Source organism: Glycine soja, chromosome 3 (assembly GCF_004193775.1).
Source record: "Glycine soja cultivar W05 chromosome 3, ASM419377v2, whole genome shotgun sequence".
Taxonomy (NCBI): domain Eukaryota; kingdom Viridiplantae; phylum Streptophyta; class Magnoliopsida; order Fabales; family Fabaceae; genus Glycine; species Glycine soja.
This window is the reverse complement of record NC_041004.1, coordinates 2,768,348-2,793,318: the sequence shown is the minus strand read 5'-3', so window position 1 is coordinate 2,793,318 and position 24,971 is coordinate 2,768,348. Positions and strand designations below refer to the sequence as shown.

At 31.8% G+C, this 24,971-nt stretch overlaps 2 protein-coding genes across 4 annotated transcripts; both read right to left on the bottom strand.

Moving 5' to 3' along the window:
• Positions 1–6,847: 6,847 nt before the first annotated feature.
• LOC114405876 lies at positions 6,848–11,771 on the bottom strand. Of its 3 annotated transcripts, none has more exons than XM_028368395.1 (7): positions 11,669–11,771; positions 10,951–11,314; positions 10,167–10,324; positions 9,977–10,057; positions 9,356–9,431; positions 9,177–9,257; positions 6,848–7,300 (listed from the first exon to the last, which is right to left on the bottom strand). In XM_028368395.1, the coding sequence occupies exons 2-7, from the start codon at positions 11,297–11,299 to the stop codon at positions 7,146–7,148; spliced, it is 900 nt and encodes a 299-aa protein (XP_028224196.1). In that variant the 5' UTR covers positions 11,300–11,314; positions 11,669–11,771; the 3' UTR covers positions 6,848–7,145. The 3 variants fall into 3 exon arrangements, with proteins under 3 accessions (XP_028224196.1, XP_028224195.1, XP_028224194.1); XM_028368394.1 differs by having other exon boundaries at positions 6,848–7,318; positions 10,951–11,308; positions 11,669–11,735; XM_028368393.1 differs by having other exon boundaries at positions 6,943–7,318.
• Positions 11,772–20,163: 8,392 nt separating this feature from the next.
• Positions 20,164–24,516, bottom strand: LOC114405875 (probable protein S-acyltransferase 14). Its single transcript, XM_028368391.1, has 7 exons — positions 23,957–24,516; positions 23,301–23,517; positions 23,111–23,202; positions 22,637–22,760; positions 22,472–22,557; positions 22,095–22,160; positions 20,164–20,664 (listed from the first exon to the last, which is right to left on the bottom strand). The coding sequence occupies exons 1-7, from the start codon at positions 24,164–24,166 to the stop codon at positions 20,545–20,547; spliced, it is 915 nt and encodes a 304-aa protein (XP_028224192.1). The 5' UTR covers positions 24,167–24,516; the 3' UTR covers positions 20,164–20,544.
• Between the last annotated feature and the right edge of the window lie 455 nt (positions 24,517–24,971).

Genomic DNA, 24,971 nt, shown 5'->3' with positions numbered 1-24,971 from the left:
ACTCTGAAATTGCAACTTAAAAAGACACCGGAGACCACCAAAAAAAACTTTTGCATGTAACAGCAATTAATGTTATAAAGCAATTAATACTTTGAAATAAGTATATATGGTCAAAGCAATTACTAATTTATTAAATAATTTTAAAAAAAATATTTCTCATATGCTTAATAAATAAATAATTGTTAGTCAACATTTACATAATACATAAATCAAAATATACATTTTAATCAACATTTATTATATAAATAATATTCATTTCATTCTTATTTATAAGATTCAAATTTAAAAAGATATTTTTTTCCTTTTATTATAAGACTTAATACATAATATTTATTATATTAATTACTTTTAGACTATAAATACCTCTTATTGAAAGAAAAAAAAATATATAAACAAACTAATTTGAAGGGAGAAGTATTAATGATAAAGATAATTTAAAATAAATTGATTACTATCAACTAAATAATCATTTTTCTTAATTATAATTAACTAGATATTTGAGTCTTATAGGAACTGAGGGGAATAGTACTTTAAAATAACTATGTGTGGTCAAAGCAATTAATATAATTTATTAAATGCTATTTTGATTCCATTCCACGAAGCTTTTTGTGAGTGTTAAAAAAAAGGCCTTTAGTTGTTTACTTTAGCTTTGGCGTGAAAAAAAAATAACTACATAACGGGTCACTTGATTGGTTACATGCATTTGCTAATGTGCAAATAAAAATAAAATTTAATTAAAAAATATTTTGTAAATTGAGAGTATAGCAGTAAATAAATAAGATTTTAATTTGAGTAAATACGATGCAAATTTAAGCATTAGAAAATATGACATCATACGAAATTAAGCACATTAATGATAGATGGAGTTCACATTTATTATATTGTAAAATACTTTTAAAGTCCTAAATAGAAGATAATTAACAGCATATAATGTGATTTATAAATCATCATCAGAACGACGGTTAAAAGATTGGTAATATTGAATTATAATTATTTTAAAGTGTAAGTGTATATCTATTTCATAATGCAATAAATTGGCGGATATGTGGGTTAAACATAATGCTCGGTACCTGTGGGATAAGGTGGATTGTAGCGGTTTCTAAGAAAATGTTGTTGATAAAGTCAAAATGAAAAGGATGATATGGGAATAAAATTAACATACATAGATTGTAGAATGATAACTGTGAAAAATGTGGGTTAAACATACTATTTTTCATGAAAAATAGTATGTTGAGTTATAGCTAACCAAATCACATAGATAACCCACCAATTAGTATTTTAATTTTATCTAAATTTATAATTATTTAACACCAAAATATGTATAAGTGATAACTGTGAACAACTATGTCAATGAAATAAGGTGGATATGTGTATATCATTTCTTGTCTTTGTGTCCCCATCCCTGTCAAGGATAAAATTTTGTATCACCCATATGGCCTAAGTTATATTTGTCATGTTTCTATCTTTGTCCACTAAAATGGCTATCATTTTAAAATAATATATTTGTAGATTTTTTTGTTTATTTATAAATTTAAAATTAATTTTAAATGTAATTAAATTGAATAAGCCATAAATTGTAGTTGTAATTTTAAAATTAATTTTAGAAGTAATTAGTGTAATATATATTCAATTTACTAAGGTCATTGCTGTTGAAAAAAAAATCAATGTTTATGCTTTTCTAGAAGAAGGAATCAATGTTTATGTGGTGAATATATTTTTCACAAAAATATAAACTATATTTTTTCGTAATCATTAAAATATAACTATAAGATGAAAACGTTTGAGTAAAAGCAAATACCATGTGAATTTGTGTTATTAAAAACACGTTACCATTACATGTTTATAAGTTTGTTCCCAGATTTTGTAGTGTCTGAACTTTGAACTTAGAACTGATTATGCTTTTAGTCTAGTATGCATTCACAAAAAAAAAAAATATCGTGTAGGATTTTACTTTTACAAGTTTGAGTTTATGAATTTACATACCAATTTTAATGTAAATAATATATTATTATAATAATAAATATGATATCAGTAAATAATACATTTTTAGAACAAATATTTATTATATTATATTGAACAAAATTAATTTTCGTATTTCACAATCTAACATCACAATGCAGGCGTATGATAGATGAAAAAGTTTTTATTTTTCCAAAAATCTATATTAAAAAATTATGATTCTCACGTTTTGTATGCAACTAATAAAAAAAACCAGAAACTATGATTTTCAAAAATCAATTTTAACTCACTTTTTTTTCCTGCAAAAACATTCTCAAGAAGGGGACATGAATTCAAGTTTCCCATGTGAAAAGAAAGTTTTAATTGTTTATTTTATAAAAAATTTAATTCCCAAGAAATATATTAAGATTAATCAATAGTGTTTTACACATTTCCGGCAATCATGATTTAGGAATTGACTTTTTCAGTAATCATAATTTTCAAGTATGAAAAAAAAATTCCCTATCAGAAATTAGCCGTATATAAGAATAACAATAATAATAATTTATTACAAAAATGAAATCTTATTTTATTAACTTGTGTCTCAAACAAAAGAACCATTTAATAAATAATACCATATATAGTATTTGACATCGGATAATCAAAACTTTGTATACAGCTGCCAAGTAGTTAATAGTTCAGGAAACAATTTATTTTTAAAATATAACTTTTTTAACTTAATATAAAATAAAATAAATTTATTCTTAATATTTGGAAATGCAGTTTGTTGTGGATGGTATGAAAGGAGCATCTACAATTCTACATTTGATGGTAGGCGTAAAAAATTTGGCTTGGTATCCGGTCAGTCCAATGCTACCTTGTTGCAATATAATCCCATGAACTTTTTTGGCACCCATACGGTATAGCAGTTGTCAAGAGTTATGTAATTAAAGATTTCCTCATAATTGCTAGAGCATACAATTTAACTGTCAAATTTTAAAGAATAATTGAAATAAAATCAACTGCTTGCGTTTAGGCATCTAATACGTTCTTTAGAAAAAATTGAAGGTAAAGATAATATATAATTAATTAAAAAAAACAGCAGCTAAACACATTCCACAAGAAATGAAAGAGGTTCAATCTAGCAGGGTACAAACAGAGAAGCAGTTTACATATAGCCAAAAAGACAAAAACCGACCTACAAACATACCGACACAAGCCAAATTATATTTAAGAAATTTAAAATGATTCATGATAAAATAACTTATTTGAATATAATATTTGAAAGGAAATTTAATTTATGATATTTTTATGAATTATTTTGATTGAGTAAAACAGTGAGGTTTCAAATTTTCTCAAAAAATATAGAATTTGAAATTCTTTTTTCGGAGATGCTGACTCTCACTCACGTTCTTGCTCGCGACTCTTTCTCGCTCAACACTCCCAACTACGAGTGACCAAAGTTTTTACGGCCTATATCGATATAAGTTGTTTTTCACCGACGTTGGCAGAGATTTTTTCGATCAGAATTTTTTTGTATGATGTCAACCAAAACTATTTTTTGCTGATATCGATTAAGTTTTTTTTAGATGATGTTGGTTAAGGTTATTTTCTCACTGACGTCAGTCATGGGAATTTTTTGCTAACGTCAGCCAAGGAATTTTTTTTGCCATTATCGTCCAGGTTTTTTCAGTTGATGTTGACTAATGATTTTATGGTCGATATCGACTAGATTTTTTCTATTGACATCAGCCATGACTAACTTTTGAGTAAACACCTATTAGGATTTTTCAGCCGATGTCAACTAGGTTTTTCCAGCCAACATCAGCCAAAGCAATTTTTAGTCAATATTAGCTAGAGTTATTTTTTAGCTTATGTTAGCTAGGGTGCTTTGGCTGATGTCAACAAAATTTTTTTAGCCGACGTCGGTTAGGATTATTTTTGCGGCAAATTTACTGTAGGGGGTTGCTTTTAAAAACAATTTACGGAAGATGGTCTCTTTTAAAACAAATTGCAAGGGGGGTCTCTTCTGTACGTGGGTGCCGCCATTGACACTGGCGGGAAGCTTGAACCGCCAGTGACAATGGCGGGATAGGGGGTGCCGCTATTCGTAGCAGCGCGACAGGCTAACTAGGAGAGAGGGGGTACCGCCATTGATGCTGGCGGGATAGGCTGAGTAGGAGAGAGGAGGGGGTACCACCATTGGTGCTGGCGGGACGTGCCAACGTGGACAATCCCGCCATTGGCACCTGCGGGACACTGATCTCGCTAAAAGCATGCCGCCAATAAGAATGACGGGACATGCCAATAATTTGACATATGTATAAGTTCATTTATTCAAATTTACATAAAAAAATATTCTGTTGTTTATGAAAAATACAAAAATATTCAAATGTACATAAAAATATTCTGTTATTGGATTGGCAAATATCCCGTTACATTAATAATAATATCAAACAAAAGTTATTTAGAATTTCATTAAATTTAAGGAAAATAGATGACGAAATAAAGATTGACATGTCCCGCCATTCTTATTGACGGCATGCTTCAGCGTTTATAGAAGTCAAAGCAATTTTACTTTGAGATATCCAATATTTGTTGGTATATTGACGTTTACCTTACATTGATTAAATCACGCTTGTTTGAATGCATTCAGTGCCTTAATCAACTTTGCTTCAGCGTCTAGATCAATGGACAATGGATATTGTGACATTAATTAAACGTGTAATTTCATTTGCTTGCTTTATTTAAGATTTTTAATTTTAATGAAAAAGTTGTTTTAACTTTTTACTACAAAAGACTAAAATCTTCTTTTTAAAAAAAGAGTAATATCTAATTTGATTCTTGAGAAAAAAATCACTCAACCTAATTTAATTTATGAGAAAAAAAAGGAGACTAAATATTCTATCAAGACTATAAGTATAGGTTATTAATAATTTCTTAAGGAATAAATTAGTACACGTTCACTATTTTAAAGACTAAAGTGTCTATGCATGATTGTACTGTTGAGATACTATTTTATTAATTAAGCATTTTTTTGTATTTTTCATAAACAACAGAATATTTTTTTTTATGTAAATTTGAATAAATAAACTTATACATATGTCAAATTATTGGCATGTCCCGCCATTCTTATTGGCGGCATGCTTTTAGCGAGATCAGTGTCCCACAGGTGCCAATGGCGGGACTGTCCACGTTGGCACGTCCCGCTAACACCAATGACGGTACCCCATCCTCTCTCCTACGACACCCCCTATCCCGCCATTGTCACTGGTGGTTCAAGCTTCCCGCCAGTGTCAATGGCGGCACCCACGTACAGAAGAGACCCCCCTTGCAATTTATTTTAAAAGAGACCCTCTTTCGTAAATTGTTTTTAAAAGCAACCCCCTACAGTAAATTTTTCTTATTTTTGCTGACATCGACTAGGGTTTTCTACTAACGTCATCCAGAGTTATTTCTTAACCACATCAACTAGGGTTTTTTGGTTGATGTTGGTTAAGATTTTTTTTGCTAACACCAATTAGGTATTTTTGACCGACATCAGGCATGACTATTTTTAGTCGATATCGACTAGGTTCTTTCAGTCGACATCCACTAGAATTTTTTTGTCAACATTGATCAGAGTTATGTTTTAGTCAACATCAGCCATGGTTATTTTATAACCAATGTTGGCTAGGATTTTTTGTTCGACATTGATTAGGGTTATTTTTTAGCCAACTTAGACTAGGGATTTTTCGGTCAACATTGACCAGTGATGCTTTTCAGTCGAGGTCGGGTAGGTTTTATTGGTTGATATCGACCAAGCTATTTTTTAGCCAATGTTGGATAGAGTTTTCTGTCAACATCTACTAGGGTTTTTAAGGCCGATGTTGGTTAGTAAGGGCTATTTATCAACTGAAAAATCCCTAGAAGACATCAACCAAAAAATCTCAAGCCGTAGTCGGCTAAAAATAGTCTGGGTCAATGTCATTCGAAAAGGCCTTAGCCGATCTTGACCAACCAAATCCTAGACGACATTGGTAAAAAAAACCTAACCAACATCGACAAAAAATAGACAACCATCGTTAGCCGAAAAATAACTCCGATTGACGTAAGCTGACACAAATATTCTTGACATACTTTAACAAAATAAAACATATTTAATGTCAACCGAAAAATAATCTTAATTGATATCGGTTGAAAAACATTACTAGTTGTGATAAGACAAAACAACCCTAGTTAAAATTATCAATATTTTATATTTTTAAATTATTAAAAATTAAAAAATATTTTTTAATTAATGTTTTAAAATTAGATCGTGTTTCTTTTCTATAAAGTTTAATATTAAAATTTTATCTATTTAAAATATAAAATTAGAATTTCATATGGTGAAAATTGAATTGCCTTATCAAAACAAAGAATTTAAAATTAAAGAAATTTGAATTAATTTATCCAAACAAAGCATTTAAAAAATGAAAAAAATTAAAATTAAAACAATTCAAATTCTAACCATTTCAAATTTTTTAAAATTTTGAAATTCTTGATCCAAACACAAGATTATTTTCAAGAAAAAAAACCCCAAATCATATATCAAAAGCGTCTTCTCCTAAAACGCAAGACCAAAAAGGATATGATGATCCATAAAATGTAGAAGAGTGAATTATATTTTTGAACTTTGTGAGTAAACTAATGTGTTTGAAAATTAGATCGTGTTTTTTTTCTATAAAATTTAATATTAAAATTTTATTTATTTAAAATATAAAATTAAAATTTTATATATGAAAAAAATTAAATTGCCTTATCCAACGTTTTCGAAAGGACCATTTTCACAAAAATTAAATAATTCTCTGATAGCTTGGATTCCGGGCTGCAAGGTCCCATAAATTAGACATGTTGAATAAAAATAAAAATAAAAACCTTGACACAACGATTTCGAAAGGACCATTTTCATGTCTACTGATACTAGTATTTAGACTTATTTTACATGGCATAGTTTACATGGTGACACAAAAGGCTACCAAGACATATGTGCAAATTAAAAACCAGGTAAACTCAAGATTTAAAATGGTTACAATTTATTATAGTACAATGGAAGTTTTATAGCCAAAGAAATCACAATGCTCTCAAGTCTTAATTGAGCAGCATAAGCCTAACCAAGACACCAAAGCACACCTCAATTCTGCATTTACAAACACAATGGGAAGCAATCAACCACATAATCCTAATATTCACTCAATATTGATTCTAACAACTTTCTTTGTTCTGCCCCCGGAATTGGTTCCTGCATCATAGTTCGATGGCAATCCTCTCGATATTCTTGCTGCCTCCAAATACTGAAGTGGCCAAACCTGGTTTCTGTTCTGCTGCTTGCCACTGCTAGAATCTGCAACGTTGTTGTGCTCTAAGCTCGGACAATATTTAATTAAACATTTCCATGTTAAAAATCAGTTGTATGAAACAATGGTTTTACATGTATATTTTGAAAGATTGACATACAAATTAAACAACCATGGGATGTGTTGTCTGTGATCAATAAGTAGACAACTCTAATAAGCACACTCCATTTACAGATCATATGTTTAGTCATACAAGTTTATTAGCATACTTGCGTATTGCAGTGTCCGGAAACTCCTCGCTAAACAAAGGTATGGGAAAGGGTAATTGTATGTAGCCTTATCCGTATCCTTGCCTCGATACTGGGGTACGCTAGTATGGGTACGCTAGTATACTACTAAACTTGCATGACTAAACATATGATCTGTAAATAGGGTGTGCTTAGTAGCATAATGTGGGGAAGAAATAGAACTAGATTAATAAAACATAAAGCACAGAACTTGTTAACATTAGTATGCACCAACACGACTTTGATTGCTCAAATGCTGTAGCCTGGTTATAAAACATGCTATGCCATTATCACCTTTTCACACTCAGATTGTAATGCCAGTACTAGCCACTCTCAACATACACAGTCTGATGCCAAAGAATTGAACATTTAAGTACAATATTTCTATATGGCACACAAGTAGCAATATATATGTGAGAAATACCAAGGGATTTAACTTAATTGATTGAGCAAGGTGTATGAGTTGTAAACTCCCGGTATTTGTCTTTGACTGGAATGAATCAAAATATGTATGAGAAATACTCAAAAGATGAATGGTTATGAGAACAGTCCATCTATGTTTGGCTCAAAAAGGGATGTTGCAAACGAAAAATGTTTAACTATGCTATAAAATCAACACTAAATATTGGCAAAGAAGAGGGATGTGTAGATCCTATGTGGAGGGAGAACCTTAGTAAGGTTGTTGGTTTGCTGCCATGTGACCTAGAGAAGTCCTTAGTTCAAATATAGGAAACATCCTCTCTACTTGTGGATAAGGCTGTGTACATCTACCTTCTTCAGACCCCACCAAGTGTGAGAGCCACATGCATTGTCAAACCTTTTACCAGTTGTAGGAGAGATCACATAAAATTGTGCCAAAACAATTCAAAACAAAGATGGAAAATTTTACTTTGCCAAAACATTATACTTATAACTATCCTGCAGCACGGTGGTCAGGATTTCTCTATCCATGCAGACGATATGAAATACTTTATCCAATTAACTTAAGAAGAGACAAATCAATCAAACCATTATTCAATTATTCATTGACCTTGTGCAAGCTTTGTTATTTTCTGATGGAGCAAACCATTGCATAAATACAATTATTAAATTTTGAAAATTGACATTGAAACATTTCATCTGTGAACAGGAAGATGGCAATAAAAAATTCACTCAGAATGCTTTAAAATGCCGTTTACTAGTTTTCCTTTTATAGAAAAGCATAGGGTAACATCTATATAATCAATTGTAAGAGCTCATCAAACCAATATCCCCTCTGCATTGACTGAAAATGGCAATGTAAATTAAGTTCAAGTTATTTTGCATCATGATTTCAGCCTCAGATTATCATATCAATATCAAATATCAATACAACAACAACAACAACAAAGCCTTATTCCACTAGGTCAGGTCAACTACAAGATCACACAACATCATTCGGCACTGTTAAAAACCAAAGTTTCATAAATATTGAGCATATAACAATACAAAAATCATAATCTTCCCATGTTAGCAAACAAGATGTTTGTCAAGAAACTTCTGAAGTTGAACTAGCACTTTCAAAAAAACAGAAGAAGTTTGAGACAAAAAGAAACTATATTGAGCACAGGTTAGGCAGGATACTTGTTGACTAAGAGGGAAAAATATGAAAGCTTACCCTCCTTCATATGCACATCATATCCTGGCAATTCTGCCATATTATTTCCTTTCCATGCTTCTTCAAATCCTGCAAGCTCATCTGGAATATTAAAAAATACATCAATATTGAATAGAAAAAAAATTATACCTCTCTAGATACTGCCAAACTAATAATCAGATAAACCAGCATGAACAAACCTTCATTAAGATTGTGGAGTGTCTGTGTGATATCAACCTTACCATCTGAGTCAAGCTTCCTCAAAACTGAATGACCCTACATTCATGGTAAACAAGCTTAATTTCTATTTTAAAAATAAATTCTACATTTCCTTTCATGTTAACACAGAAGTTAGCATGGTCAGCCCAAGGGTAAAGCAACTAAAGCCTATTCTTTGGGCTTTAGGTCTGCCAACAAAAAAATGTCTTATTGGTTTTTATAAAGTACAAAAGGTCACATATGTTGACAAAAATATAACGTGTGTTAGAAAAAGGCCCAACATATAGCTCTTTCTTTTAAAGTAAACAATTTTCCCTTTAAATTTACTTTTGGCCCATCTCACCATTGGGCCGGCCCAGGAAGTTAGACAGCAGGACAAAAATCTGACCATAATAACATTCTCTTTTTTGATAGGAGGTTTTGTTTTATTCTTAATTCAAGAAGAAAAAAAGCCAATATCAAACAACTATGAGTCAACAAGTTTGCTGCAAGCATAATATGTTTAATGACTCTTTTTTGTCTACCTTAATTAACACTTAACATTAGTTACAGCATAAAACAGAGGTGCATTATTATTTCTTAGATCAATCAGATATACACACCTTGTCATGGATTCCTCTGGTGATTCTATGTGTAGCCTGGCCTGTTGTTGTGTCACCTTCTTTGTTTTCCTCCATTAACTCCTGATTCACAAAGATAGAATTAGAGCAAATAATAGTACTACTACTAATAATAACAACACATTGTAACCATAATCCCAAGAACAGTTAACAGTAAAAGGAAGTCTCATACCCCATTAGCCCCCATCCTTCTGGTTCTAGTAGATGTATAGTATGCACCATCTATTCCGCCATATGTTACTCTGCTGGTCTGAAAAGAAAACTTGCGAGCTTTCAAGGGTTCCACCATGTAATGGTCATTCTTGTAAGTTATATCACTGTTCTTCCTCTCTGCTAGCAATCACACAAAGCAATACTTATATAAGTAAAGCAAATAAAAAAAGTTAATCAAAATACCTAATAATACAACAACAGCAAACCTTATCTCACCAAGTAAAATTTACTACATAAATTACACTATTATTTGACTCAGTTAAAAGGACAAATTTTTAAATTTTCGAATTTTACATTGACTGTTAAGAGTCTAACATAACCCTCCTTCCTCCTTTACCTTTGTTGAAAACTGGCCATGAATCCACAAGCAAGTTAATGGAATTTCAAAAAGCGGCTTTGACTGCAATTTCAGCAATAACATCAAGGTCAAGGTTTCAGGATTATTTGTGACCACAAGCAACCACAATTGTTTCTTTTTTTTTTTTTTGTCGACAAATGTTAATTGTTAGCTTTTATGTTAGAATATCAGTGGGAGGGATTCAAATCCACAACCTCTTCCTTCCCCTTCTCTCTTCAACCACTAAGTTAACCTTAAAATTTCTACACAACCACAATTGTGGCCACATCAACAAAATTTGTCGGCAATTTTCTAACAAAAACATGGCCATAACCGCAATTTAAAACCTCAGAAAAACCTAACAATAATAGAACAATATAAAACATGAACAGAAAGAGAACATTACCATCAACATCATCATCTGGATGCTCAACCGATGGTTCCATGGTCGATTTAGATTTTTTCTTATCAAAATCTTTGTCTCCAATTTCAGGGCCGTTATCACCCCCCTCATCATCAGAGTCTAATTCTTCTATAACTATTCCTTTTTCTCTATTTGTCTTCTGCATTGCTCTTGATGCAGAACTTGGACCAAACAAGCTATCAAATGGATCAGTGAAAAAGGGATCATCAAATGGGTCCCTGTCTCCAAAAAGACTTGGCATCATACTTCTATGAAATCCAAAGCCCCCAAAATCTCCAAATCCTCTTGGTTCAAAAATGTTATTATCTCGAACTTCTCTACCCTTCTGCATCTTCTTTATCTAAATCTTCACAAAAAGAAGAATCCAAAAAAAAAAAAATCACATAAATTTCAATAAAAAGTTCATTCAATAATTTGGGCCATAACATTAAACTAAAACATATAATACTATTCAATGACCATAACTCATAAACAAGTTTTAAGAAACAAGAATTCAGAAAAATTATCACAACATATTAGCATATCTCATAATTTATCTTCATGGAATTGTTGTCACGTCTAGACTAGAGAAATGTGGCTCAATAAAGAATAAATAAAAGGGCTATCAACGCTTCAAGTTATAGTGAAAAGTAGAACAATTTGAAATGCAATTGATTTGAACGCACAAAACGAATAATAATACATTATACGATGAGGTTACCTGAGGAATATGATGAGAATTGAATTGAATCGAGGGAGAGAAGAAGGCAGAACAAAACAACGTCCTATGAATTGAAACTATGTAAAAAGGGACCAATTTATATGGTAGAGACACGACACGGAAGGAAGGACACGTGGATTTTAATTTACGTTAGATTTACGTAAACTAGAACCTTCTGGCGCCCTCTCTGTTTCTCTTCATGGATTCAATTTTTAAATACCTTTATCATGAGGCACACATTTTTTAGATTATCAAATTCACCAAATTGGGATAACTTGAAAAAAATCGTGAATTATTTGAGAATTTTTAGGAAGGTTTTCTAATTAAAATAAAAATAATAATAATAATAATAATAATAATAATAATAATAATAATGTAAATTTTTATAGTAAAGTTTATAAGATCTTAAAATTTCTTATAAATTGTCAATTTTGGGAAGATTTTATCATGAACTAATTTTAGGAAATTGTTTTTTAAAGGTTAAAAAAAAATAATGTAATTTAACGTTTTTTTATTTTATTTTTGTCCCTGTAAATATTTTTTTTTGTTTTAGTTATTATAAAATGTGTTTGTTTTAATTTTCGTTTCTAAAATATTTTAGATAACACTTTGAATGGTAAAAGAAAAATATTTTAAACAATGAAAAAAAAATGTCATCTAATATAAAAAATAAAAAAATCATATTTTATAAGCACTAAAACAAAATAAAAAATTTGTAAGGTTGAAAATGAAAAAAATATTAAATTACAAGAATAAAAATGTATTTAAGTCTTCTTTTTAATTTATGAACTTAATTAAAAATAAATAAATGAAGAATAATCTATTTAAAAGTTTTCAAATAGTCTAGAACTAACTGCTTAATTTTATAAAATAATCTAAATAGGGTAGGACAGATTAGGGATCGGCGAAACATAAAGGAAAATTCCGATGGGTGACTGTGAAGAGAATATTTAGATGAGTCGTATGTACATACTGTTTACGATTATACTATTTTTTAATATTAATTTATATGCTCTTCAAAAAAATATATATACTAATCTTGTGACAAAAACCGCTAAAAATGACCAGAAAATAACTGTCAGTAGTTCAATATAATTCCATGCCAGTATTTTGTTTCAAATCAAACTCATTTTGATAAGTAGTTTATAAAAAAGCACCGCATTAATCAATCAACCACTAAAAGAGCGAATTCTTGAGTTCATTCTTTTTTAAATTTGAATTCTCAAACTTAAAAAGAAAAATAAAGACCTTTGTATTTTCAGCGGCTAAGTCTGCATTAAGTCAGATAAAATTTAAATTAGCAAACACTAAGCTAAAATTAAATTAAATAAAATTCTTTTAACGATTTAATTTATACACATGGGGCCCGTTCATAATGATGTCTCACACTTTCCTTCGTGTATAAGTTTCTGAATTGATATACAATAGGATCCATAAAAGTAATATTTATTTTGTTTCAATACAAATTAATCCCTCCAAGTATTAAATGCTCCCAAATTTACCATACCAAGTTATCTACTTGTAAACATTAACAACTTCATTTTTCAAAAGACTAACTTGCATAGAAAACCTTTTAAGAATCAAATACTGTCAGTTAAAAAAAATATTTCAATCAAGCTTTTGAAAATAATAGCACTACTATTGGAAGAATGGAGAAGCTGCTAGCAACTTTACATTTAAGATTTTTCTCCATCCACCTAGAAAGAAACATGTTAGCTAATTGGATTACACCACCATGATTTTTTGTTGCATCACCGTTTGTTTGCCTATAAAAGGCCACAATCATGTAACATTTGGAGTATGAGTGAAATCAATTTTAGTTTGTGAAATTCAAGTTTTTTCCTCCCTTGTGTGTGAGTGAATTTGTATAAAATTTATTTGCTCTTTCATGTTATCTTCGGTTGTGTAAGTGGGTGTGTTTGTGAGTTTAATTTTATGTCCAATTGTCACCAATTGGTATAAGAGCTAGAAAGCTTTGGTAGTAGTGAAATAAAAAAAATAGTGAGTGTGTAAGGAACAAGAGTGTTCTCACTTTGTGTTAAAAAATAGAGAGTTGATACACTTGAGAAACACATGACTACCTATTATAATATTGTTTGGTATGGTCCTAAACTAGATAGGAAATTAGATTTTTACTATTGGGTGGCTTTGATGAGAACACATTTGAGAGTTCAAAATCTTTGGAGTTTTGTTGAGATGAGACTTGTTGAAGGAACTGATGATACCACTCGGAGAACAGACTAGTTTGCGTTGTCGCAAATTCAACAATGAGTAGATTTTTCAATTTTTGAAAAAATCGTGAATGCCAAAACAACAAAAGAAGCATGGGATATCTTGAAGTTGTCTTACAAGGGAGTAGAAAAGGTTTAGAAGTCGAAGTTGCAATCTCTACGAAGAGGAGAATATGAAAGGTACGAAATATTCGACTCTAAATTTGTAGAACAATATTTTTCATGTATTACAGATATTGTCAATAAGATGAGGGTGTACGAAGAGGACATCCTAGACAACAAGGTGGTAGATAAAATTCTACGCACCATGCCAATGAAGTACGATCATGTGGTGACTATGATAATCGATTCCCACAAATACTGTGACTGTAGCAAAGTTGCAGGGTAGTATCGAAAGCCACGTGAGTAGAATTTTGGATAAGACAGGAAAAGTAAGTGAAGATGCATTGAAGAGTCAAGTGAATGTAGCTGAATCCAATCAAGGAGTAGAAGCCAAAGGCTAAGTAAATTTTAACAATGGAGCTTCTAACGAAGGAAGAGTTGCATGTAATTTTTTTGGTACAGTAAACCAAGGACAAGATCAAGGAAACAATTACCAAGGTTAGGCGAATTTTAATTGCTTCAACAACGGAATGTTTGGGCATAGCGTTGCAGACTATAGACTCAAACAACAAGCAAACATTATAGAAAGTCAAAATCCGAGTGAGAATTCTAATGCCCAACAAAGTTTATTTTTTAGGTAGTAATAATTTTCATGAGGATGAAAATATCTTGTATTTAGATACTGGTTGTAGTAATCATGTGTGGGAAGGAGTTATTTTCTTCTTTAGACGAAATGGTAAAATCTATCGTCAAATTTGGAAACAATGCAAACATTCTTATTTTGGGAAAAGGCCAAATCACGATCACGTTGGAGGATGGTTCAAAAAATTTCATCTCTAATGTTTTCTATGCTCCTGATCCATCATAACTTATTAAGTATGGGACAACTATCAAAGAAAGGTTTTAACATGAAGATTCATGAGGGCTACTGCATGTTGATTGATAAAAATGGAAGATTCGTCGCCAAGGTAAAGATGACTCCTAACGACCTATTCCCTTTAAAAATTCATCATGAAAAGCTTTCTTGCTTAAGTTCATTTGTTCCAAATGATGATTGGTTATGGCATATGTGCTTTGGCAATTTTCACTTTTCCGAATTAAATTATCTATCAAGAAAAGAACTTGTTTCTAGTTTCCTGTTGTGAATGTTCCTAACGGAGTGTACGAGACATGTGAAATTGGAAAGAAGCATAGAGATTCATTTTCAACCGGAAAATCTTGGAGGGCAAGAAAGCTGCTTGAGATAATTCACTCATATTTGTGCTTAGTTGAGATTCCAACACCTGGAGGTAGCAGGTACTTTATCACTTTCATCGATGACTTTAGTAGAAAGACATGGGTATATTTCTTGAAGTAGAAATCAGAAGCTTGTGATGCTTTCAAGACGTTTAAGGCATTCGTAGAGAAGCAAAATGGGTGCAAAATCAAAGTACTCTAAACTGACAGAGGACAAGAATATCTCGCCTACAAAACTTTCTTTCAACAGCATGGAATTCAACATCAATTAACAACAAGATACATGCCTCAACAGAATGGAGTAGCTGAAAGGAAGAATAGAATAATCACGAATATGGTGAGGTGCATATTGAAGGCCAAGAAAATGCCTAAACCATTGTCTACATTTTGAATAGGTGCCCAACTAAAACTGTTCGTGACAAGACATTAGAAGAAACCTGGAGTGGAAGGTGACCATCAATCAGACATCTTAAAGTTTTTGGGTGTATAGCATATGTACATGTTTTAGATCAACTCAGGAAGAAATTGGACGATAAAGGAGAAAAATGTATTTTCACTGGCTACAACACTAAGTCAAAAGCCTTCAAGCTTTATAATCCAGAGACAATGGCGGTAATTATCAACAGAGATGTGACGTTTGACGAGAAAGGCATGTGGGATTGGTCTTCAAAGTCTCAACAGGAGCAAATGGTGATTGTTGACAACAATGAAGAAAATGATGAATGGCTGCTAGATCCAACACCTGATAAGCCAAAATCATCTAGGAGGCTATGGAGGAATCCTTAACCCCCAAGTAGATTGCAAGATTGTGTCATGTTAATGATAAACATCCATCTTATGAAGAGATTATCAATTTTGCTTTATTTGCAAACTGTAATCCATTTACTTTTGAAGAAGCCTCAAGTGACAAGAATTGGAGAAAGGTGATGGATGATGAGATTCATGCTATTGAGAAGAATGACATGTGAGAGTTGACGGACTTGCCAACAAACAAAAGGCCAATTGGAGTAAAGTGGGTGTACAAGACTAAGTACAATCCTAAAGGAGAAATTGATCGCTTCAAAGAAAGTTGGTTGTGAAAGGTTATAAACAAACACCAGGTATGAATTACTTTGAAGTATTTGCTCTGGTTGCAAGGTTAAACATTATTCACATGATCATTTCTCCTTCGGCTCAAAAATAGTTGGAAGATATATCAAATGGATGTAAAATCTACATTTTTAAATGGTGTTCTAGAAGAAGAAGTATACATTGAGTAACCTGCAGGATATGTTGTTGAAGGAAAGGAAGACAAATTCTACAGGTTAAAGAAGGCTCTGTATGGGTTGAAGCAGACACCAAGAGCATGGTATAAGAAGATCAATTCCTGGTTTGTTCATAATGGCTTTGAAAGATGTCCTTATAAGCACACATTATATGTCAAATCTATTGATCCTGGAGATATTCTCATTATGTGTCTTTATGCTGATGATCTAATCTTCATTGGCAACAATTCAAAGTTGATTGTAGAATTTAGGGAGGTTATGATAAGCTGTTTCAAGATGACAAATTTAGGCTTGATGTCCTATTTTCTTGACATTGAGGTCAATTGGCGAGATGATGGGATTTTCATCTCCCAGAGGAAGTATGCACGTGATATTCTAAAGAAATTCAAGATGGAGAATTCAAAGTTTGTTTCCACACCAGTTGAAGAAAAGCTGAAGCTGACAAGAGATGTTGAAGGAAAAAGGGTGGATGCAACTCTATATAAGAGTTTGATTGGAAGTTCGAGATATTTGGTTGCAACAAGACCAAATATTATCTTTGGAGTCAATTTGCTTAGCATATTCATGGAGGAGCCACTCATTAGTCATCTGCAAGAAGCTAAGAGAGTTCTTAGATATATCAAAGGTACTTTGACTGATGGAATTTTTTATGCTAAGAACAATCATGGTTGGATATATAGACAGTGATTGGGCAAGAGATGTGGAGACAAGAAAAAGCACGTCAGGATACGTATTTCATCTGGGTTCAAATGTAGTGTCATGGTTCTCAAAGAAAAAATCATTAGTTGCACTTTCAACGGCGGAAGCATAATATATTGCAGCAACTAGTTGTGCCACACAAGCAGTATGACTTAGAGGAATTTTAGAAGAGATGCATCATAACCACAATGCTCCTATAAAAATATTTTGTAACAATAAGTTGGCGATTGCACTGAGCAAAAATACGATCTTTCACATGAGATCTAAGCACATCGATATTTGATTTCACAAGATAGGAGAGCTAATAATAAATAAAGAAGTTGACATTAATTATTGCTCGACTGAGGAGCAAGTAACAAATATTTTTACGAAGCTTTTGAAGACCAAGTTATTTTACAAGCTAAAGAAAATGCTTGGAATGATACAAGCTTGATTTAAGGGAGGCTTTTAAATCAAGCTTTTAAAAATAATAGCACCACTATTGGAAGAGTGGAGAAGCAGCTAGCAATTTCACTTTCAAGTTTTTTTTTCACCCGCCTAGAAAGAAACATGTAGAAACTACTAATAGCTAATTGAATTGCGCTGTCATTATTTTTTGTTGCACCGCCATTTGCTTGCCTATAAAAGGCCACAATCATGTAACATTTGGAGTATGAGTGAAATCAATTTTAGTTTGTGAAATTTAAGTTTCTTCCTCTCTTGTGTGTGAGTGAGTTTGTGTAGAATTTATTTGCTCTCTCATTTTATCATCTTCTGCTACGTAAGTGAGTATCTATTTGTGAGTTTAATTTTGTATCTAATTGTCAACAAATACTAGTTTCAGAAAACAAATTGTGAATTAATCAAATGCAAGTCTATCTAGCTTCAAGAAAAGCATTAGGTTTAACTGTTGACCCTTCCGCCTCTGATTTGTGCATGGTACGCTCAATAGTTTCTCATGAACCAGAGTTGTTCCTTTATTAGTTTTTCATTCAATAAAAAAATTAACTTTCTAGTTAACACAATGAAACAAAATATTGGGAGATAAGTATTTTGTTTTTGAAAGTTACAAATGGTTAATGACAAATTTTAAATCTTCAATCGAAATCTATAATAACAGTGTTTGACAGTTTTTTTTTATTATTATATATATAAAAAAATCTGTCCTTGACAAGAAAATGAAGGTGAAATTTTTTATACATAGACTACAACGAAATTTCAACTTATGACTTTGATTAAGTGAAAAATTTAATAAGAAGAATGAAACTCTACTTTTACTTTAGTCTTTAAAACTAATGAGGTAATCATTAAATTTATAAAAATCATTTACTTCCTTTTAGAAATTTGTTTGGTTTCACAAAGTATTTTTCACCGATAAACCATAATTTAAGTTATACTTTATGTGAGTTTTTGTGTTATTTCATATATTTTCATAGAAGAACTCACATTTAAACATTAGGTGTTACTTTGAAAAAAATACAATTGCTTAATTAAGTGAAAAAGTTAAAAAATACAAAATTTGATATTATTTTCACTTGATAACAGCCGTGATAATTGACCGCGACTATGGTCAGCTCCAAGAGGGTCATGTTTAACATCACCAGGGTCATGTTCAAATTGTAACATTTCAAAATGTCACAACTTCCAACAACAATCATGGTCAATGAGAATGCCCTCATCATTTCACAACATCTCAAATTTCAATACTAGGATTTCGATAACAGTCATGATGGATAGTAGTGAGCTTAATTAAGAAAATTATATTTAGATATTTAATTAAAGTAATTATCTTTAGAAATCTAAACATAATATTTATCTATAGTATATATATTAAAGTAATTATCTTTAAAGATCATATTAGAATGTTTAATTAAAGTAATTATTTTTAAAAATCATACCAGAATATTTATCTATAATATGCCTAATTAAAATAATTATTTTTAAAGATTAAATTAAAGTATCTATCTATAGTGTGCCTAATTAAAATAATTATCTTTAAAAATCAAATCAGAATATCTATAGTGTGCCTAATTAAAGAAATTATCTTTAGAAGTTTATAAATAAGAAAATGGAGTTTGTACTTAAACAGGGGAAATTCATTATGCAGTTTGCATTTTTGAGATGAGTGATTTTTAAGTGTTTGTGTGACATGAGCAACATGAGGATGAATCACTTTAAGTGACTTTGAAAATTAATAATTAACTTGGGATAGGAATTTCTTAGAAACAAGATTGGGAGAAATTGATACTAATGAATCATAATTTCCCATCACTTTAAATATCACTCAATTTTTTCATTTATCTTATTTTACTTATTTTCTTTTAAAATTAAAATCACAAAAGTAATTCAATCTCTTCTTAATTTACTCCAACTATTAAGTTCAATATCGTTTACTATTTGGGAACACAATTAGTCTCTGGTTCGATATTCTAACTTTTAATCCACAGTTATTATTACGTAAAATACAGTTATCCTTGTACAAACATATTTTACACATCACCCACACGATAAATGAGAAACTAATGAAAGAAAAGTTCCCAATAGCTCTTTTCCGAAACTATTATAAACAATAAAAATATTTTGATTGAATTTCATCAATTTTAGAACATCTACAATGGAAATTTCTTAAGTAAATTTAAGTTATTTTTATAGTTCCCACAATACTTTTTTGGTTTCCACAGTGTCATGTTATTGTAAGAAATTCATATATAATTTTATTCCAATGATACAAAACTCTAGAAAACTTCCAGAAACTCACTTTTATATTTTTTTTTATTTTCACTTAATTATGATGTTATGTATCAGATAAATATTATTTTTTATTGCTAAGAAATAGTTTCTTGCAGAAAATACAAATCTTATTTTTAATAAACTCTTCCGCACATAGATTTGCTCCAATAGGGTTAAGAAACTCTTTAAGAAACCCCCATTGGAGATGCTCCAGTAACAAACTCATTGACATCTATAAAATTCACAAAGACTGGTCTCCAACTAGAGAATAAATTCCAGCACTAAAAATTGCTATTTCACTCAATTTGAATAAAAGGAAAGGTGAGAAAATTGCATTGCTTGACAAAAAACAGTTCCTATCATTATGGGAACATAAACACATTAGCCCCTCAAACCAGCATCACACCACCCTGCCCCCCATTGCTCCCTTCATTTCAACATGAAACAAGCACCTTTAGAAAACAATTTTAAAAAGAAAAGAAAAAAAAAGACATCATACTAGGTGTCATTGCAGATGAATTACGAGGGGCGACATTTACTTACACGCTACATTGTGTTAGAGAGTGAAGTAGAGGGTTGTGGAGAGTCTCCATGACTTTTGTTACATGATGTGGATATATATTAGCTTTTAGAACTATTGGGAATCGAAGTCAGGTTTTGAAGGATAGTCAAGACCTTGTAGAGCTGGCATCTTTCGTATATCTTCGTCTGAATAAGCAGGGATGAACCAGTACTTCTTGTCCATCCCAAAAACCTGATACCAAAGCAACATACCAAAGCAACATCAATCATAATGTAACCAAATACATTATTCAATAATAATACCAGAATAAGAGCACCCCAGCATCCAAATTATACATGGTACCCCAGAGACGAAGTTAAAAATATTACAACTCACATGGTCTATTAGCATATTTGTCATGAACCAACTATCCAAAAAAAAGGATTTGGATCCACTCCAATTATTAAGTGCATGTTTGGTTTCATGTTCAGTCATCCATTAAAATAACAACTAAAATAATTTTAGGTAAATGTTCTGATGTTTGGTACCATGTTGAAGAATTGATTCTGGATTTAAAATTGATGTTGATTTAAAGTAACTTTTGTATTAGATCAGAAATTTTATGTTGAGTTTTATTACTATCTTGCTTTTAGAATACAAACACTCAAACATAAATTGTTTCACTTACCAGAATCAATCTTGCTAACACTCACCCAAACACACTAAATAACAAGTTCCAGTCTTATTGGAAAGAGGCATACAATTTGTCATGTCCATCAAGGACTCACCACAATAGATTATAGGGTCCACTAGTTATTTTAGAAATGGAATGGATCTAACATGAAAGGTTTTATACTTTTATATCACTAACATGCCCCCTCACACAACAGCCTATTTGGGTTCAAGAAATTTATCTATAATAGTAGTACAAAGGTTCAAGAAATAAAAATAAATTACATGATGCAACAAACATTTTGAAGTGTCTATACTTTCTTGGCAAGACTAGAGTTAAATTTTTCTGTTTATTTTCGCTGAAACCTAATAAGAGGAGTTGTTTCATCCAAATATCGTAAAAATGGCCATAATATCTAGTTTAAGTCACTGCTTAAAGCATTCTAGTAAGAGGTAGGCTAAAAATATGAATGAAATTTTGTTTACAACATTAATTTCAACTGGCTAGATTGTGACTAGCACATGGGGAAACATGGGTGGTAAATATGTTAAAACTAGTTCATGTTATGCTAGATAGAGATGCCACTGTCTTTCAATAACTCAAATGGCAAGATCATGTGTTGGATACTTTGAAGCTTAAACAGATGCCACTGTCTTTCAATAACTCAAATGGCAAGATCATGTGTTGGATACTTTGAAGCTTAAACGAGCTTTCAAATTATAAACCACTAACTGGCATCTTGAACAGTAATTGAGTGTACGCAAATCAGTGTGTATGTGTCCAAGTATTATTTTCCAATGCATGCATGCTTAATCATTTGTCATAACTCTCAACTGAAGATCATGTCCCCTTATTCATCAGTGCTTAGATTGTTAATATAAATGGATTTTATTCTAGTGATGTTAACACCGTTTGTCAAAGAATTTTTATGTAGTCAGCATGAAACTCAACCAAAAAATAACATCTAAAAAGAAAGTGACGTAAAAAAATAAAAGTCAGTCAATATAACCTGCTCAAAATTTTTTCGACGACCAAGGTCATAACGCCATTTTGGAGTAGTTTTCTTCTCATATGCCTGCTCACAAGGAACAAAATTTGATCAGACTTAACCTAAGCCATACCACAATGAAAGCATCATGTTGAAGAATACAATAATATTTTCATAGCACACTCATATACAAAGTATTTACATCTGCACTAGAGGGTACAGTTTATGTATCATAAAATATTCATCAATCCATATACAACAAAATAGTGTCATTCAACTAGGAGCGGAACAATTTCTTTAGGTGTAAATTAAAAAGGTATTTAGGATCTACTTTCCCAAATCAAAGGAGCAAACAAGTATCACAATTTTCTCTAGCTTATTTTTATGCAGAAGTTTACCTCAATAGTGGTCGTATTAGCAGCCACCAAAGATATGTGCATGATGAGAAATCCTAAGACGCTCAGTGCAAAGGCCAGGTTTAAAACTGCACGGAATCCAAAACTGTTATAGAAATTTGCAGATGGAACCAACAGCTAGCCTAGAACCATGTTCTGAGACCCTACCGAAAGCAAGAAAAGTTGTAGCAAGAGAGCCAGGTGTTCCAGGAATTTCTCCATCACTAAAGAATGCTATGAAATGAGGCAGCAAGGATGCAGTCACTAGAGTCGTCTCAAGAAAAGTGTAGAACTGCACCAAGATTTAATCATATTAGAAAAGGTAAGGGATTCTGTATAGGCAGCAATAAATAAAACGAACAAATTTACAATTGAACCCAGCGATAATTTGGAATTTTTTCTCTTGATTTCACAGTTGGTTCAATTGGCAGCAATAATATAGTATGTGAATGCTTTTACTTTCTAACTTAAAAACAATTGAACCCAGTGAGTAATATAAAATAGGGTATATCACAAGATTATTAGCACAGCTCTATAGTGAGTCAGAGACATCAAATAAAATCATTGTAAGCCAGAAATAATACAATTCACACAACTAATAACTAGATAATAAAACAATAACTTCAGCTAAGGCGTCCATACCAAGAAAAGAAGGAAATATTTGTAATTTAGAGCCCCGACACAGTTGACTACCCACACACAATGGTGGTCCATCTTCAAAACACAGCGCCCACCTGGTATAAAGCCAAAATAACATCAAATTTACTTACGATGACTTGATCTCAACGTGGCAATACACAAAATAGAAACTTCTGTGTGCGACAACACTCACAAACTGAACAATGATGGCATCGAGGCGGCTTGAGCTGATTGCACTTCCGACAGTACCGAACCCGTGGATTGGGATCAGACGGCAGATTACTAAACTCTGTCCCAACCAACGGATCAGCCTCTCCCCTTTCCTCATCAATTGTAGGCTTCCAGTTTGGAGGGACACTCCCCGGATCGGTAAAAACAACAGAAAAGTAACTCCACAACAGCATAACCAACTGTGAAATCAAGAGAAAAAATTCCAAATTACAATATCACTCCATTCACACACCAAAAAACCACACCTCATCAATCCATCACACCAACTATATAACTTCAAACAGCATTCCAGCATCCAGCATTAGGCACAAGTCAAAATGAATTTCCACATACACATTTCAAACTTCATGCTCAACTGCTTCTCAGAAAACTCACTCGTCAGTATCATCATTAAAACAACACACTCTTTCTCATCACATAACCAAATAAAGGATCATGATCCCGAACTATTAACTAACAACTATTTGCAGCTACTTTTAATTAAAAAGCTAAAGTCAAACAAATTGATAAACAAATTTCCTTCTTACACTGAATTTCCTATAAAAACAAATAAGAAAAACTCAAAAAACCTAAAAAGTCACAAAATTCAAGATAAAAAAAGAAACTCTAGAAGCTTACCAAGCTATGAAACAAGATCAACACTGCCAAGGCAACAAGAGAATCAAGTCCTCCAGCATACAAAGCAGGGCCATAATTGGTCAAAACAACAGCATAGTAAGTGGCACCAACAACGCCAAGAACCAACAGGATCATGATCGAGCCCAATCCACGCAGAGCAGTGCAGAACTTGAACACGTTCCACGCCATCGTAGCTCCAGATCTATGCATACTCAACAGACCCACCACGATTCAGCCCCAAAGCTCGTTACTTTTCCCTCCTTCAAGGTGACCCCACAAGCAAAACGAGACCCCAATGTTATGAAAAATCATCAATTTCCTCGAGGGAACAACATGGCTATGCTCCGACACGACAACCTCGGAGAGGGGAAAAGAAGTGTTTTTTTGCGACGTGAGGTTCGAGCTTGGTCGGCGGGTTCGTTGAATCTAGGGTTTATGGAGAAAAATTGGGTTGGAAAAGGGGGGTTTTGATTTGTGGGTGCAGCAGAAGAAGAAGAAAGAGGAAGAAGAAGAAGGAAGCTAAACACAGCACCGAGAGGGATGAAAATGTTGGTTTTATTTTTTTATCTTTTAATTTTTATTTTTTTTGTTTTTATGCATGCTTGCTTTGTTTTTTTTTTTCTTCTTCTAAAGGATAGTATTATTTTACTTTCTTTTTTTTAAAAAATAATAATAAATATCTATTGCGTGATTTTGGCTAATAAGGTTGTAATAGTAGTAAGTGTTGGAAGGTTTTTTTTTGGATAAAATGTTGTTGGAGGTTTTTTAATAATTACTACTGTTATTAGTTTATTAGCTAATTAAAATATCGGTACATTACTTAACTGTGGTTGATTGATACCATTATTAGTGACTAATAAACAAATGGCTGATGGAATATTATATCTAACAGCTGCATTATTTTTGGTCAAATATCTAGAAGGAGAGAAATAGGACTTGACAGATTCATATTATCAGAGTGAATTCTTCCAAACAGAATGGAAAAGGATAGATATTGATTATTGGATGGTGTGAA

Bases quoted from the DNA above. Each gene is read 5' to 3' on its own strand.
- LOC114405876 (XM_028368393.1), bottom strand. From the start codon at position 11,299: ATGCAGAAGGGTAGAGAAGTTCGAGATAATAACATTTTTGAACCAAGA. The intron at 9,432-9,976 runs GTGTGTATATCT...CCATGAATGTAG, and splicing joins CCAGAGGAATCCATGACAAG to GGTCATTCAGTTTTGAGGAA. The intron at 9,258-9,355 runs GTTTGTTCATGC...TTAATATTCCAG, and splicing joins ACTCCACAATCTTAATGAAG to ATGAGCTTGCAGGATTTGAA.
- LOC114405875 (XM_028368391.1), bottom strand. From the start codon at position 24,166: ATGCATAGATCTGGAGCTACGATGGCGTGGAACGTGTTCAAGTTCTGC. The intron at 23,518-23,956 runs GTAAGCTTCTAG...TTGATTTCACAG, and splicing joins TGATCTTGTTTCATAGCTTG to TTGGTTATGCTGTTGTGGAG. The intron at 22,161-22,471 runs GTAAACTTCTGC...CCTTGTGAGCAG, and splicing joins CTAATACGACCACTATTGAG to GCATATGAGAAGAAAACTAC.